General features: G+C 36.0%; 1 protein-coding gene across 4 annotated transcripts in view; it reads left to right on the forward strand.

Moving 5' to 3' along the window:
* The window catches only part of PUS10 (pseudouridine synthase 10), a 67,075-nt gene that overhangs the window by 32,838 nt on the left and 16,800 nt on the right, over window positions 1-17,437 (forward strand). For all 4 annotated transcript variants that reach the window (XM_087436711.1, XM_087436713.1, XM_004435655.3 and 1 more), the window contains exons 5-11: window positions 4,311-4,345; window positions 8,106-8,217; window positions 10,294-10,355; window positions 10,655-10,700; window positions 13,072-13,136; window positions 14,546-14,631; window positions 15,950-16,075. In XM_087436711.1, the coding sequence (XP_087292837.1) occupies window positions 4,311-4,345; window positions 8,106-8,217; window positions 10,294-10,355; window positions 10,655-10,700; window positions 13,072-13,136; window positions 14,546-14,631; window positions 15,950-16,075 (532 nt within the window). The remainder of the gene's footprint in view (window positions 1-4,310; window positions 4,346-8,105; window positions 8,218-10,293; window positions 10,356-10,654; window positions 10,701-13,071; window positions 13,137-14,545; window positions 14,632-15,949; window positions 16,076-17,437) is intronic.

A 17,437-nucleotide genomic window follows, 5' to 3' on the forward strand; every position in this document is an offset into this window, starting at 1 on the left:
TAGCTGCCCACACAACTATTGTCATTTACTTGTTGGTACAAGTCTATATTTGTATTATCTTTGTTATTATAAATGAGTCCAAGAGATGTGTAGGATCCAAAAGACTTTAGAATTTTAAGGGCATTAGTGGTAGTTTGAAACCCCAGCATCACTTCTGATCACCAAGTCCTACCGGTCTGTGCCTTCATTGTCTCTTAAAGCTGCCTACTCCTCTCCATCCTCACCAGCACTGCCATTATATATTATTTTTTGCTTGATTACTGCTTTAGTTTACCAAATGCCTTCATTTCCCTTAGTTCTCATCTTCCTCCTCTAATTCACAATGCAACCAGATTGAGCATTCCTGAAGACAAATGTGATCATGCCACTCCATTGCTTAACATCCTTCTGTGGCACCATATTGCCTTAAGTGTAAAATGTTATCCCTTAGCATAGGTACAGTAGTTCTATGATCTAAGTCCTGCTTCCTCCTTCACAATCCCCAGTCATATATCCTCTGCTCTTTAGGGAACACTAACCTATAGTTCCCAGAACCTTCCTGATGCTCTCTGGCCTTTGCACCATAGGGTTTCCCCATTCTTCACCCAATTAATTCTAGTAACCAATCCTTTAGAGCTCAGATTAGGTGTCAATTCTCCTGCAAGACAGAGCTGAGGATGCCTTACATGTCCCCTTTAAATATATCCCTGTCACAGCCCACCGCTCTGTATTTTTATTAATATTATTAATTATTATTATTAATGCTTATTATCATTTTACTTCCCTTTATTCTTTCCTAGTTCATGGGTTCCTTTATGGGCAGAGACTCGTCTTTCATCTCTGTCTTCTCAGTAAAGATCTCACCACATATGAGGTACCCCCAAAATAAAGAAGTCTTGAACTCCATCTTATAGTTGAGAAACCAAGGCACAGAGAGATAAGCTGCCTTGCAAGTGATCGCACAATATTTAGAGGCAGAGCCTGCCTTTAATCTAGCGTTTGTTTCCTTCTATCAGGAATTACAGACTCAGGTGTCTATAAGGGCTAGATAGGCAACACATCTGAGAAAAGTGGACTTTTTTACAATCTTTCTATCATTTTTCTGGAATATACACCTTTCTCACACTATATTTTCCGATGTATAATAAAGAAATTTTGGTATAAGAACTATTTTATTTTCCTCTTAAGCTACCACATAAGAAAAACAGTAGTGTGAAGATGATGGTTAATTGTGACTTGATGAATTACAGAAATCAAATGTTGTTCTTTCTTTGTGCTGCCATGGGACTTTGCAGTTACATAAATGTGGCACTTCTCATGTTATGGTTTCAGTCTTTGGATTCATGCCCTAGTTTGGCACTCAAAACCTGCTAACCTTTCCAGTTTCATCTCTAGTTGTTAAACCCTTAACTCACATTTATGCACACAGACATACCCTAAGCTCCAACTTTACTGAATTGTAGTTCCCCAACATGCCATTTTTAATGCCTCTCTTTCTCTCTCTGTCCTTTGTTCCTGCTACCTCTGCTTGAATCAACCTCATTCCCCGGCCCTGCTGTTACCCACTCTCATTGTTTGGTGCTAGATGTACCACCAGCTCAGAACTCTAAGCTCAAAAGCCATTCCCATTTCTATGGTGTGTGTGTGTACGTGTACATGTGTGTATGTTACCAGAGTACACAAGCACTTTAGCAAGCATATTATTCAACTGTCCCATTTAGGGCTTGCCTAGAATTCTCTAATAAAGTTAAAGCAGAGTCCAGGATTAAATTGTGTGGTTCCTGAATTTTCAGGAGGTGACATACTGCCTTTGGTATCAAATTTGATTAAACTTGATAACTTTAATGCCATTTGGTTCTGTCAGGGAGGAGAAATTAAATTGCTTACTCTGGAGAATAAATTTTTTCCATTGACTAAGGAATATAACATTTATTAAAATTATCTTGGTGACCTGAAAGGGAGAAATGTACTTCTTTTTCCTCAGCAGAAGCAGGTCCAGGGCATTATTAGTGTGTGGTAAAAACTGAATAATTGAGCAACACTGACTTCTTTGGGATTCAGCCTTCCAGCCCCTGCTGTGTAATTAGTTCTGTCCAACCTGCTGGCGTGCTTGAGCAGGGAGCCTACAGAGGATTAGGAAGGAAAAACTCTTTAGCAGGTCTCAGGTACTGAAGGCATTTGATTTAATTTTACATGTTACACATGGTAATCTGGTTTCCCTTGGCAACCTCCAGTTCTGCCCTACTTTATAATCAGAGGATGGCAGGATACATTGCAGACTTGATGGCATCATCTGAAAGTGACTGTAGAGAACAGAGTTTGCCTCAAAAGAGGAGAGAAAAGGGTCTCTAGAAAAGGACAGAAGAGTCTGAGTCTCCTTAAAGAAGGGACAGATATTCTCTATAGTGCTCAGATACCCTTGAGGATTTCATTGATGAGGAAAGTTTCAGAACTACCTATAGCAGTTAGAGGGAAGGATATCAAGTCTTGTAAATTTTTTAAGGGATAATTTATTATTTATGAATTGCAGATAAGGTTTTAATTCAAAACAACAATAATAGTTACCATTTATTAAGTACATACCAGGATTCTTACTTGGTTCTTTACATACACAGTTTCATTAAGTCCTCAGTAAATGAATATTAATATCCCCGCAAGGAGAGTATTAATATCCCTTTATAGATGAGGAAACAAATATTTATGGATCTCTTAAAGTATGGAGGCTGAAGGAAGATGGGGCAACATTGACTACAAGGTTTCAGCTTTAGGAGACCATTATTCATTTTTTCTATGATCTCAAGGTCTATAAGTCTTAATAGCCTCTATTACAAAACAGTATACTAACTAATGTCCATTAATGATGACCTTTAGCCAACCAGAAAAGCTTAAATTAGTTTAACTCTCTCATTTTACACATTAGGAAACTGAGTGCCAGAAAAGCCTTAAAGCCAGGTCTTCTGACTCCTAGTAATTTGTGTATTATACCCTGCCCACACAGTTTCAAAGCGGGCTTGAGTAAATGGAAGGAGAGAAGGAAGGGATCTTGTAGTACTATACATGCTATTAGGTTGTGCTAGCAAAGTAAACAAAGTAACAAATCGGAAGGTATTGATGAGACATTAGGCATTGGGAACCAGTCTAGTTCTTACCTAGCTAGTGTTTAGTTTATTCTCCTTGGCTCATGTCTGAACGAAGTAATGCACCTAATGTTTCGAAATGATCACAAGTCTTTAGAAGTCTCTAGTGCCCTGCCGGTCATTTGAAATTTAAAAGGACAGGTTCTACGTATGAACTACTATATATATATATATATATATATATATATATATATATATATATAGCCAGACCTTGAGGTGGTTGTGAGTGATAATAATTGCCCATTTTTGTGACATGTGGAAGCAGAGATAGGTATGTTTCTGTCATGTTCACAAAATGCCACATGGCAGAACATGTGATTACCTTTCTTTAGGGAGTCTGATGGCAAACTGAGAAATCTTAGTGTCATACACTTACTATGCAAAGCATTTTACATGAATTTCATTTAATCCTCTTAACGAATGTGATTTTGAATGTTATTGTCTTTGTTTTAGCAATTTTTTTCAGCTTTTTAATTAATCCTTTCCAGAACATTTTCCCTAACATTTTATTATGAGAATTTTCAAACGTATAGTAAAGTTGAAAGAATTGTACGATGAACACACATATAACACACCTAGATCCTACAATTGTTACTATTTTTCTATATTTGCTTTCTTATATCTATCTAGCCATCAATTTCTCCACCCAACCTTCTTAGTTTTTGTTGTATTTTTCAAAGCGAGTTATAGACATGAGTACATTTTACTCCCAAACACTTATATGTGGATATCCTTAATTAGATAGAATTAAAAATGTGTTAGTCCTATTAAAAAAACAAAAACAAAAAAACTGAGGCCTTCAATTCTATGTTTTGGGGACATAGTATGTACTCAGTCACTTGGGGCCTTTCCCTACTAGATAGTAAGATATTTTAAGAAAAAATGTAAGCTACCCATGTTAAAAAACACTTATACCTCATTAATGAGAAATGGAAATCTGTAGGGAGGAAGGGGATACCCCTGTTGAATTCCTAGGCCACAGCAAGCCAGAATTACAAAGTGGCATCTTACCTCATTTCTGATTTTAAATGAGATTGAGGTCACTGCCACGTTTCTGAATACTAACTCCTCTCCTAAGAAAGAGAGTTTGATTAGCAAATTAGTTAAGCACTTTAGTAATGATATTGGAACTTAATTTCAGTGAACATTTTTTCCCTTTTCTCTTCTTTCTGGGTGTGACTAAATTGCCTACAGCACGCTGCATGGTTGCTGGTAAAACAGGAAATGGGGTAAGTAATTTAGGTAGGGAATTTTTACTACCATTTAAATATAAGCTACTTGATTCTTAAAGTACTTTTACTACTACTATCTCTTTTTTTAGAGAGAGTTCACTAGCTGCAAGAAAAATTGGCATAAAGAGAAAAATTTTATTGTATAAATTTAGGAGACAACCTTGTTTAATTCATTTATTTGCATAGCATATTAGTAGTCTATTAAAGTGGATTCATTTTTTTTGTAGATTTAACGTGAATGCAAATACATGTTTGATATGCATTAGGCACTTATATAATATAGTTTGGCAAGTTATTTTAAAAGAATGAATTTTATGCTAGTCTTAGAAACTAAATTATAAAAGTATGCTATAAAAGATACAAAGTAAAATCCCAGTTAAGGCAGAACAACAGTGAGTTTATACATGGATAAGACATAGAAAACATAGGTCCGTGGTCCTTCATCTGAAACCCTTAGGAACCAAATGTGTTTTGGAATTTAGAATTTCTTACCCTTCCCCACCAGAGTCTGGGTGGTACTATATAATCAAACACATTAATATTTCTGCAGTGAAACATAGGAATATTCACACTAAGTTTGATAAACAAAGTCTATCAAACTAAATAGCCTCAGGTGTTCAAGTCATGGTTTGATTGCCAACTGAGTTAAGAAAAAAATCTTTAATTTTCCAGAGCTTTTTGGATTTTGAGACTAAAAGTTTTATACCAATATAAGAAGGGCCATGTGACTGCTGAGGGTTCCCGTGTACTCTGGAGAGAAAAGCACAGAGAGAAGTATAGATTTCTGTTTTGGAATCTCACACTTGGTAATTTACAGAAAAAGTAATAGATTGGCTTTTTTGTGTGTGTTGTATTTCACATCTGTATTTTAAAAAGGGTAATAACCACATATTTATCAAAGGTTTTGGGGTTTAGTTAGGTTATGTTAAATTAGTCTCAAAAGCTTGTGATTTGGGCATAATAAAATTTGATCTTATGTTTGAGAAATTTGTTAGTGTAGACAGAGCATGCTATTTTTTAAATGTTTCCAGCTTCCATCCACCTTGTTTGTGCATTGCTGTCGTTATTCCTTATTGAAGGATTTTAAACTAAGCTTAGTTCTTCCAAAAGATCCTGATCAACATAGGGATACTGGAATAGAAAAAATATAGAACACTAATCTTTTCCCTCAGTGTCCCTAGTTCATTCTATGTTCAAAAGATTGTGGAGGAACTGCCATTAAAGAATTGATTCAAGGAATTTAGGAAAAAATGTGTTGGATATTTTGGTTCATCTTTGCTCTAGAATGGTTGTCATGTTGTTTCTATAGCAAAAGAGATTGCAATTGGCATCCTCATCAGTAGTTATCTGACAGAGGAGAGAGGAAAATGCAGTTGCTAAGTACTAAGTCGGGACTAAATTTACCTTAATGACTACTGATTCCTCTAAAGGACCATCAGGTATTTGCTAAAGACCTCTGTGAAAACATTTACCTTAAATTGTATTAGAAAAGTTATTAGCCACATTCAACTTGCAGGATTGAAAATCTGGCATTTTAAATGTTGTATTTTTGCCTTATATAAGGTTAGGATTTCCAAGATGTCCGTTAACCCTTTCCTCTAGCTCTTTAATCTGGAAGGAAAAAACACCTGTAGTTGGAGTTTTTAAACTGGACTAAGATGCTCTAGATATATTTCAAAGACTATGAAGGATTTAAAATACCAGTTTTCTTAAATACATAATGAGTAATGTTTTAATCCATTTGTAGGATTGGCTTTTGCTGTAACCCTTTGTACTTTCTAGAATCTAAACAATTTTTGAATAGTTTTCCATTCAAGTGTTTTCTGTTTCAACTTTTTATCCTTTAAAATGTGTGCTCATACTTTACTTGTTTACTTTTCAACTGTGATGCTCTTTTATGCAAATGTCATTGTTAACTGTTGATACAATTTCAAGATAGTCTTTTAAAATATCTAAAATATTTCTGATATTGAGAGAATTAGGAACAGTTTACAAAGCCTGCTTAGTGTTTGAATAAGTTCTTAAATGTACAGAAGTAATTTGATTATTTGTCAGATGGAGGGTTTATCTGAGTATTTCATTGTTAAACCACAATCCCAAAGCATATGAAAACATTCTGTGTAACCAGTTATATTCTCAGCTGGATACAGAATGGGTAGATCATCTATTCCTTAATTTGCATTTTTAGAGGAACAGTGGTCTTTATATTCTTTTTTTTCTTTAGATCAATTAAATTTAGCCATTAGCTAAATTATTTTTTGGTTTTATCTGAAGTTAGTAGTGTCTTGGTCTTGAAGAATCAAGTTACAGTGGATATTGACTATATGTAGTCTTTTCTATTAGTGAAAATTGGACATTAAAAGAAATGATTCAGTACTACTCAGCCATAAAAAAAGACAAAATTGTCCCATTTGCAACAACATGGATGGACCTGGAGGGTACTATGTTAAGTGAAATAAGCCAGAAAGAGAAAGACAAACAGTGCATGATTTCACTCATATGTGGAAGATAAACCAACATACGGACAGATAGAACTGTTTGGTGGTTACCAGGGGCTAGCGGGTGGAGGGTGGGCACAAGGGGTGGAGGGATGCACTTATATGGTGACTGATAAACAATAATGTACAACAAAAATTTCACATTAAAAAAAAAAGATTAAAAAAAAAAAAAGAAATGATTCAGAAGTTAGCCCATGGGCCGGCCCCGTGGCTTGGTGGTTAAGTGCGCGCACTCCGATGCTGGTGACCTGGGTTCGGATCCCGGGCGCGCACCGAGGCACCACTTCTCCGTCCATCCTGAGGCCAAGTCCCACATACAGCAACTAGAAGGATGTGCAGCTATGACATACAACTATCTACTGGGGCTTTGGGGGGAAAAAATAAATAAATAAAATCTTTAAAAAAAAAAAAAAAAAGAAGTTAGCCCTAACTCTTATGTTAACATCTATGTTGATTGTAGCCCTCTAAATAGCCATAAGACTGATTTGAAGTTTTAATTATTTGAATGATGTGAGCTTGTTAGTTTATTAGTGGTATTGCAGTGTTCTCAGCAGAGTAGAGCAGTTTTAATAATACCATACCATGTTTTTCTTTCTTTTTACCTCAGTTCCTTTCTATCACAATTTTAGGTTACAAACTAAAAGCTAGAAATCATAATTGGGACTTCCCCAAACTTATTTATTGGCTCATGAGTAGATTTTGGGGGAATGTCAGGTTTTTATTCAGACATTATCTGACATTAAATTGACAAGCATTTCAGAACATTGATACTTTAGGATTTAATGCTTCTTCAGCAGTAAAGTACAGCTTTTATATTGATTTCTCAAAAGTAAGCCCCCATTATCAGGAAGAGATAGATGCAAACATTTGTAGTCTGAATGAAATCTTAGTAAACAGTTTTGTAGTTTCTGAGCAATAAACAATCCTCTCTATTCCACATTTCTGTGTTCTGATGTATAATCCTGAAATCTGGCAATTCTAGCTCAGAAAAACTCATTTGTATACTTTCGTCTTTGAAGCTTTAAAAACTGTCTTACATGCCATTTAAAAAAGCAGTTTCTTGATTCTACTAGAATATAGGTCAATGAGCTGAGGAATTTTTGTCTCCTTTGTTCTCTGCTTTCTATCTAATGTGTAAAATAGTGCCTGGGACATAGTAGGCACTCAATAAATATTTTTTTAATAATTGCATACATTCTTGCCTTTAGTAGAAAAAGTAAAGTTTTTCATGTCAGTGAATTAATTTTTATGTTATTCAGAAAGCAGAGTCTGTCGCTGGGAAGAAATGATATAGTTCAGCTAAAAGAAGCCTACAAATGGATAACTCACCCCCTGTTTTCAGAGGAACTGGGTGTTCCCATTGATGGAAAGGTATTGGGTCATCAGCACTGTTAATTTTGTTCTCTGGTTTTATTAGTTTTACTTCATTATATGGCAGAGATTTGGTTAGCCAAAAGAATCTTCTCTTTAAATAATCCAATGAAGGATTTTTAAGCTTTTAAAATGTTAATTTCTAACAGTCTTAAATTGAGGTTAAAGTTTTTCTTTCTTTCTTTTTTAAACACTTCTTTGTGATCCAAGACACTTATGAGTGTCACAGGTGCAGTGTACCCTAATTGACCTTAAAAGGTCAGAAATGAATCTATGCCTTTAATATATTTATAGTTTAATTGGAGAGACAGATTTACTGATACAAAGCAATACATAAATGACTATGAGCAAGTGTATAGAGTCAATTCTAAACTATTTAATTTTGGTTACCTGTGGCTAATCTTGTTTTCAAATATGCAGACAGAACTTATTCAACTACAGTGAGCATGGGCTCAATCTATCCCTCCTTCTTGGTATCTCAAGTCCCTTTAACTTCAGGCCCCTATTCCAGAGCAGACCTTGCCTCAGTCTCTGGAATGGATTGAATTTTAGGGAAGAGCTAAACAGGTTTCCAGATATGGAAACAAGACATATTTCCAGCTCATCTTAATTTAGATTTTAATAGTGTGGCCTCATTGCTTCATCATTTTGCTTGAAGGAAATTCCCTAAATATCAGACATACCTCTATTCAAGTAAAATCACAAAACCATCTTTCAAAGCTAACTAGTTAATTTTTTTTTCACCATTCTGAATTATATGGCTCTGTTTCCCTCTGTTAGTAAGAATAAACTCTAACTGTCCTTTAAATTGAATACTGAGAGAATAGAGAATAAAACCACTTCACAGATAGTATGAAGAGGAAATGAGGTAATGAAAGTACTTTGGAAATTAGAGAAGTCATTGATGCAAAATATGTTTACCTCAAATTTCAGTTTTGAAGCACAAATAATTTTACATGGTGAATCAGTGAGAACAGAAAATAGAAAACAAAAGATGCAGTAATGTTCTAATAGATTCAGGATGAGTAAAGTTTTCTTAAGTAAAAGGAATGTATTGTAATTGTAATTTTAATTTATAGATTAAAATAGAGAGCAAAAAAAAAGCTATTCACCATTGTGATTCTAGAATAACTAATAGGCTTGCTGACGATACAATGCAATCAGTAAATATAGAACTCAATAAAAAAGATAAGATTGTTACATGTATGACATTTATATCTTTTTCTCAATGAAATTTTGTATATTCTCTGTGGAGGTACATATATATAGAGTATGAAATTGTGCTTTATTTGTGTACAAGGATGTTCATTGTAGCATTTTTTAATAACAGAAAAAGTTACCACAACTTAAATGTCCAACAGTCCGTACAGTTGAAAAGATGTCCGTGACGTAAGATTAATTGAATAATGCATTTTCTAAAAGTATGTTTAATATCCCAAGAAGTATATACATTTATGTTTATATTCATAAAAATGGCTGGAAGGAAACACGCCAAACTGTTAATAGTTCTCCCTCGGTGAAGTGGGATTGAAAACCTATCCTGTGTTTGATTATTTTACAATTTGTATGTATCGCTTTTGTAATAAAACAAAAAATTAAGATCTCTCTTTTAAAACTCAAATCCATTAAGAAGTTTGAGCACTTTAAAAAAAGCCTCATACAGAGGCTTAAAGCATGTGGATAAAATGCTTTTTTGCCTTGCTAATAATTCTAGTCACAGTATTGAGAGGAACAATTCTTCGTTTCTTTCAGTTATCTCTTTCCAATTCCCTGAATTCTCTTCATCTTCACACCTAACTTATATACATGGACAAAAATAATTCAAATTTGTTTTAAACTTGTTTTTTTGGTAGGATTACTAGTGATTGAGCTTTAGAAGTTTAAAAAAAAAAAAAAAAGACTATTTCCTTTACAGCTGCTCTGTGAACAAGCTGATTTAAAAACAGTAGTATTTCCAGTTTTCCTTGTCACACTTTTTCTGAGCCAATCTTTGAGAGTTAATTTCTATTTCCATTCATAAGTTGTTAGCTGTTAGTTTCCTTTTGCTCATTTGTAAACTGTCTTTATAATTTTTAGAGCTTGTTTGAAGTGAGTGTGGTCTTTGCTCACCCAGAAACAGTTGAGGATTGCCACTTCCTGTAAGTTGCCACGTAAACAACAATGCCAATTGTGTAACATTGTTAATGCTTTTTGGTTTTCATGAATATAGTATTGCTCCTTTTTCTAACGAACATATCAGAACTTGTCATATCTTCTTAGTAGGTTTAAAATTATGCTCTGTAATATAAGGGTCTAGGCAAACCAGCTCGTATAGAGATTCATTTTGTCTGCTTCTGATGTCCTGAATTTAGCAGCCATGTTCTATAAAATATATTTGAATTATATCCACCCCAAAATAAACTCATTAACCTTTTATATTAACTTGAATTTTACTTAGACGTGCGATATGCCCAGATTGTTTCAAACCAGCCAAAAACAAACAGGTAAGTATTCCTGCTTCTTATTCTTTAGTGAGTTTTATCTGAGCTGAATATTCAAATTAACAACAAAAAGGATGTGCATTAGAAATGTGGCACTCTAGGGGCCGGCCTGCTGGTGCAAGTGGTTAAGTGCACGCACTCTGCTGAGGCGGCCCGGGGTTTGCTGGTTCAGATCCCGGGCGCGCACCAATGCACCGCTTGGCAAGCCATGCTGTAGCGGCGTCCCATATAAAGTGGAGGAAGATGGGCAGGGATGTTAGCCCAGGGCCAGTCTTCCTCAGCAAAAAAAGAAAGGAGGATTGGCAGATGTTAGCACAGGACCAATCTCTTCACAAAAAAAAGAAATGTGGCACTCTATTATACTAAGAATCAGTCTTTAAATATTTCCATTTGCTACATTTATGTTTATTTTTTTCAACTCTCAACATCTTTGCATCTGGCTAGGAAGTCGTAACACAAACATTCTCATGTTTGTGTCACTGTCTGTATTGTTCCCCTGATGTTGTTAAAGTTTGAACCAGTGTTTCAGTGATGTTTCTGTTACCCATTTGGGGAAATTCGACTTTTAGATTTTAATCCCCAAAATTACATCATCTGGGAAAATTCGTGGTAAGTATCAGCAGCATTCCAAACTTTTGTCTAATATCCATTTCCTAGAAATTGGTGTTTTAAAAATATAATCCAAAGCAAATTATTTTATTGAGGACCGTCCTGAATTAATAGAGCCTATTTCGGGCTACATTTTATTTTATTCATTTTATTAAAACTCCTCTTTCCTATCTCATGTGAGCTGGTCTTCATGTTAATGATTAATGAGCACATTAGTTAGTAAGTACTTTCAGTTTCCTTTATGCCAGGGTACAATGATATTGGCCAGCTTTCACACTCCAGTCACTTAGCTGGTTTTGTGCAGAGACTCAGGCATTCCCAGTTTTACTGACATCCATTTCGCTGTTGTGGTTGTTAAAATACATCTGTTGGTCTTTCCTCTTGCTTTGACTAATTGCTGGGCCTTTTAGAACTGGAGGGTAAAGTTTGTAACATTTGCTGTATGCCCTGTGTAGAAATAATTAGAAATGCAGACCAAGCCTAAAGCAGTGCTTCCCTCCTTTTCTCACATCATAGTACACCTAAAACATTACCATGTTGGTTCCGCACCCTGAGGTTAACAGATGAAGTTGCTCTCAGTTGGAGGCAATAGGCCTGGGGAGTCCCACTGTCCCAGGCCCTGCCCCTCAGCCTCTGTGAACTAAAGGGATCGACATCTTGGCACAACTGTAGCTCACTGCTCTGCCATACCAGTTGGGAAGCTCTGCCCAAATGACCTGTAAGCCATATTTATATTGAAAATCTTGTTTTATTTTTTGTTGTCTTTGAGGAAATACACAAGTACTAGCATCAAATAATAGAATAAGGAAATTTTTGTCAAAGCATCATAGACACCACACCATTTGGCCAGTAAGTGTTGTATAGTCTTAAATGTATGTTTTCCTGCCTCATGGCTGGGAGTAAATTGAATGACCTTTTGAGATTCAGGCCTAAGATTTCATATAGATTTCAACAAATAGGCACTTAATTTTCAGTTCCAACCCTATGACATCTTGGAGTTCCCCAGAATATGGTTTAGAAAATCATTGCTTTGATGATAAACTGTTGAGATACTTACATTGTGGCTCTTTTCAGACAAGTGTAATTTCTCATAACAGAAGAAATAATTTTGATTTATCATAGTAAGCCATGTATCTATGCACTAATCAGTTCTAGTATGTCTACCATGTGGTTTGGCTTTTCTTCTTTAAAAAAAACCCAGAGTGTTTTTTGTAGATGCTCTTCTATTCGGTATAGTGGATTTGTTTACTTTGTCTGTGGCTGGTGAGTGATATTACATTGCTAGATGCCAGGGCGGGTTGGCTCTGCTTTTACCTTTTACCCTGGCTGCCAACTCCTAAATTATATACTGTGGCCTCTGAAGGGATGTAGGGAAGAAAAGGTACATGGGTCAATCTAAACTCCTTTTGTGGTCTGGGAAAAAATATTCACAGCACATTTCCTGCAATGTGATCATTTTTGTATTTGAAGAATACCACATTTTGAGAGGAGTGGGACAATGCAGTGAAGAAGACATGTTCTGCTAGATCCACCTGGTATTATAGACATAGACTTGATTGAAGGGAAGTGTTCTAGGGGTATACGGATTGCAGAACTGACGGGGGGGCGGGTTATGTTTTACTTATTTTCTTGAAGCTACTAAGTATTTCTCCTTTTTAAGTGTGGTTTAAAAGGATATAATTTCTCTAACTGTTCTGTGTTTCACCTCTGATGTTTTCTTGTCTAGGTGATAAAATGTCTTTTCTTTTCATTTTACCCTATATAGTCAGTATTCACTAGAATGGCAGTTATGAAAGCTTTGAATAAGATAAAAGAAGAGGATTTCCGCAAGTAAGTAGAAGTATACAAACAAGGAGGCATCATGGAATTTTAGAGTAAAGGGAATGTTAGAGATAATCTGGATTATCTCTAAAACAAGACTGGATATATTTCAGGGACCAGGATTATGTCTTAGTCATTGTTATATCCCCAATCTATGGCTAGGTACCTGGCATGTAGTGGTTTTCAATAAATGTTTGTCAAATTAATATTTGATTTTATGAATCAAGTCCAACTTCTTTATCTTTTAGAAGAGGATATTGAGGTCCCAAGAGGAAGTTGACTTGCCTAAGATTATCAACTGGGTAAAAGAATTTAGAGCCAGGTTTCCTGACTCTCCAGCCCAGTGCTAGTCCCATTACATCCCTAATCCTGCATTTCCTAGTATTGTTCATCTCCAGAAGAGGGAAAAAAAGGCTCATGAGTTTCCTCACTTGTTAAAATATGCTGAATTACAATGAACCTTATATTTTAATTCTCAGTGTGTTCATTTTATTTAATAAAATGTTATCATAGTTATCCTTTAGAATATCCTTGAATAAATTTCAAACAATGAAGTTATGAGGAAGGTTTCCTATGTTTTACTGACTAAAATCAAGTCTCAGAATGGAAAAATTTTTATTAAATTTTAGAAAGTAAAAACAGTTACTCTTCTACAAGCAATAGTTCCTGAGTTTCTAAGTGATTTCCTTGTTAAGACATCTTGGGAAACTATATGAAATTTTCAAGCCATGATTTTGAGATTAAGTCCACATCTAGTCATTTATAGGTAGACTCCAGTCCATGGTTTTGGAAGTTCCCACATAGTGGACAGAGAATAAAGCCATACATCGCTCTTCCCTGTCTGTCCCCATTTGGATTGAAGTTTTTTAGTTAAAAGGGCAGAGCCTGCCACATTCTACTTTTTCTGGCTCTGTAGTCTGATTCCCAAGGTCACAGTTGGAATGAGAAGGAAAAAAAGAGAAAAATGGTGGAGTACCCTTCCCACAGGTGAGACTTACTCACGTGACCAGTCTCTCACTGCACATCAGCTTTACCCAAACGATTGAGGATTTGGTAAGCCAGCAGCAAGTGTTCATGAATAGCAAAATGGCTAAAGAACTTGGAGAGGCTTCTACTCCCTATGTATGGATTTTTCTCCCAAATTTCAAGGCTGGTGGAAATTATCATCTGGGAACATGAGGCTTCCTGAGAGTGAAAGGAGTAGCAGAGCCCTGATTTACTTAATGCCACTCTTATGTATTACAAGTGGTACAGAGGCCTAAAAGACCCTTAAGGCCCCGAAACTTAAAGTTAGGGAGAGGCTTCGTCTTTAAGAGACTCAGGCTGTATGTGTCTCAGACAATGCTGATGCATGGTAGTTATATGGTTCAATATCATGTCTGGAAAATAGTAGCTGTAACACTTATTTTGTTTTACAGGCAGTTTCCTTGTCCTCCAAACTCACCAAAGGCTGTATGCACTGTTCTTGAAATTGAGTGTGCTCATGGTGCTGTTTTTGTGGCTGGTAAAATCTTTAGTCTAGAATACACTTACACTGTCAGCTTACTCTCCTTTCTGAAAAACTCAACTGACTCCCCCTCTGTTTCCTTCTTATTGTTATTAGGTTCTGATTAGTTAACTCTTTGGAGAACTAGAACTGACAGCCAAGCTTATTTTAGGTTCTATAGGCATTCTTAAGAATCACTGAGGTCACGCCCTAGGGAAATGACGCTTCCTAGGGTTTAATAGTTTTCATCAGAGATGGCCAAGTGGAAATATGGATAGATGTAGAGACTCGAAACTGGTCAGGAGAAATAGCTGTGGAGAGGATGTTTTATAACATGAAAGCAAATTTGAAAAAATAATTTTATTGTCTGTAAAATGACTAAACACTTGGCTTCTGCCTTAAAAAAACAATATTGTTGCATTGACTTTCCTAAGAGGTAAGCTAGCAGACAGTTTTTGTTTTGAAAGCTATAGCTGTTTCATACTAATAGCTGACATGAAATTGTTCTTTAGTCTTGACTATAATACCCTGCCCTGGGGTAATGAAAGCTACCTGCCTTAGTGTTGCTTTATTCATAAAGCAATGAGTCATATTCTGTTAGGGTTTTTTTTTTTTTTTAATTACAAAAACTTCAAAATTTCCTGCATTTGAACTCTTTGGAATATATTATCACCAATGACTATTACATCGAAAGTACTATCAATCAGGCGTAAAAGCAATGGTTGCTGTTTTTAAAAAACTGATCCTTGGTATGTTCCGTAATATTTAACTTGTTCAGTCAGCCAACCAGATTAATAAATATATCGAGCATTTCTTTAGAGCTCATTTGATGATTCATATCATGTCTTTAGCCATCTCATCTATTGTTACCTTAAATCTTTTCATTTAATTATCTATGTCTATGTGCTGGCTCCCCCAATTAGATTGTAAGTTAGTTGAAGTCTGAGCCTTGTTTTATGTCATAGCACTTAGGATGTTGGCACTCAAAAAATAGTTATTGCAACATGGATGGACCTGGAGGGTATTATGTTAAGCGAAATAAGCCAGACAGAGAAAGACAAACACCGCATGATTTCACTCATATGTGGAAGATAAACCAACACGTGGATAGAGAGAACAGTTTGGTGGTTACCAGGGGAAAGGGGGTTGGGGGGTGGGCACAAGGCGTGAGGGGACACATTTATATGGTGACTGACAAACAGTAATGTACAACTAAAAGTTCACAGTTATAAACTATTATGACATCAATAAAAAAAAATAGTTGTTGCTTTTCTTTTTATCCTATTGTGTTAAAATCACACCATTCCATCCAAGCTACATTATATTTCTTTGGCAGGGAGATATAATAAATACTCCAGGAATCTCCCACAAACTCCTTGGATAATTGATGGAGAAAGGAAGCTGGAATCTTCAGTGGAAGAATTAATTTCAGATCATCTTTTAACAGTATTCAAAGCAGAGAGTAAGTGTTGTAATATTCATATTTTAACTGCATTGTCATTCATGAATGGATTTATTGGAGGTGATAGGAAAGATTTTTATATTTTGTAAATCACCACCAAGTCTGGGCCCCTTACCTGGCAGCTTCCCATGAACAGGGATTGCCATGTCCTGAGCTGCTCTGACCTGGGCTGGATTTGAGCCAAGGTGCCCAAGGATTTCTTTCCTCTCTCAAGATGACTGCTCTTTCCTGGGCAAATTCAAAACAATTGAAACTACTTTAAATGAGTGCACTTAAGCTCTGACCTTGGGACATCTCAGCCTCTTTTTGGGACTATGAATAAATTAAAACACAACTTGCATGTCCAGTGCTTGTTCAAGAATAATCACTGGCAGATGCCTGGCTTCTGTCTTAACTGCTCAAATGTCCTGGGATAAAGTTCAGGCCTAGATAAAATAGATCAACAGCTACCATTTTACAAAGACTTAATGGCAGTTGTGTTGTATTTTAATTTCCTGGGTATTAATGAGCCCAGGTTTGTGGGATGGGTCAGATCCTGTCGGGTTTATGTTTTCTTTGTCTCAATAGGCCTGTCAAGTCAAAGTCAGCATAAAGCCTATGATTTCACCTAGGATTAGACTAGGGGAAAGGGACTAAGATTTCAAGCGTAGGAAATCACCTTGTACCTCAGGAAAAACTATAGGCAGTGAGTACGCATATCGCTCTTTGGAATGGATCTCCTAGCATAATTAGACCACCTTTTTGGAGGGACCAGCTAGGCATCCATCTTTCTCTCTGAAAAACGTTAAGACTAGCCTACATTAGGAATGACAAGCAGATGATGGAGATGAAATATGGGTGTCCCTTCCAGCTCTGCTTGTCAAGAGGAAAGAGAAGCACTTCAGACCACATCCGTCTTATAATTTGTTGCCTATCAGGTAGGTGGGCCCTTTTTTAAGGGTCTTTAAGAATTAGTTACTGAATGGAGAAGAAAGTAACCTAGCAACCTAATATTTTCCAAAATCTTAGCAGTAAAGACTCTGGGCGATTGCCATGAGCTTTTAACTACTTAATTTAATATTTACACACTGGTTATCTCCTCAGACTTATCCAAGTTGTGAAGAAGTGAAAATAAAGGCTTTAGCACAAAAAGTCTCTTTTAAGCCCTTTTTTGGGACCACCTTACTACCTTTCTGTAAGAATCAAGAAACTTTCAGTTCTGATTATTTGGGTCCCAAGGAAGCCACCATTACCAATAGGGCTGCAGGGGGCTCTGAAAAAGCTGTTATGTTTCCCCCTTGAAATCTTTCTGAAGGTTGTTTGTTGTCATTTTCCATTTGAGGGGGAAAAAATTGTCCCAAAACTGAAAATAAAGCAAACTGT

Source organism: Ceratotherium simum, chromosome 11 (genome assembly GCF_057802395.1).
Source record: "Ceratotherium simum simum isolate JZ-2026a chromosome 11, ASM5780239v1, whole genome shotgun sequence".
NCBI lineage: Eukaryota > Metazoa > Chordata > Mammalia > Perissodactyla > Rhinocerotidae > Ceratotherium > Ceratotherium simum.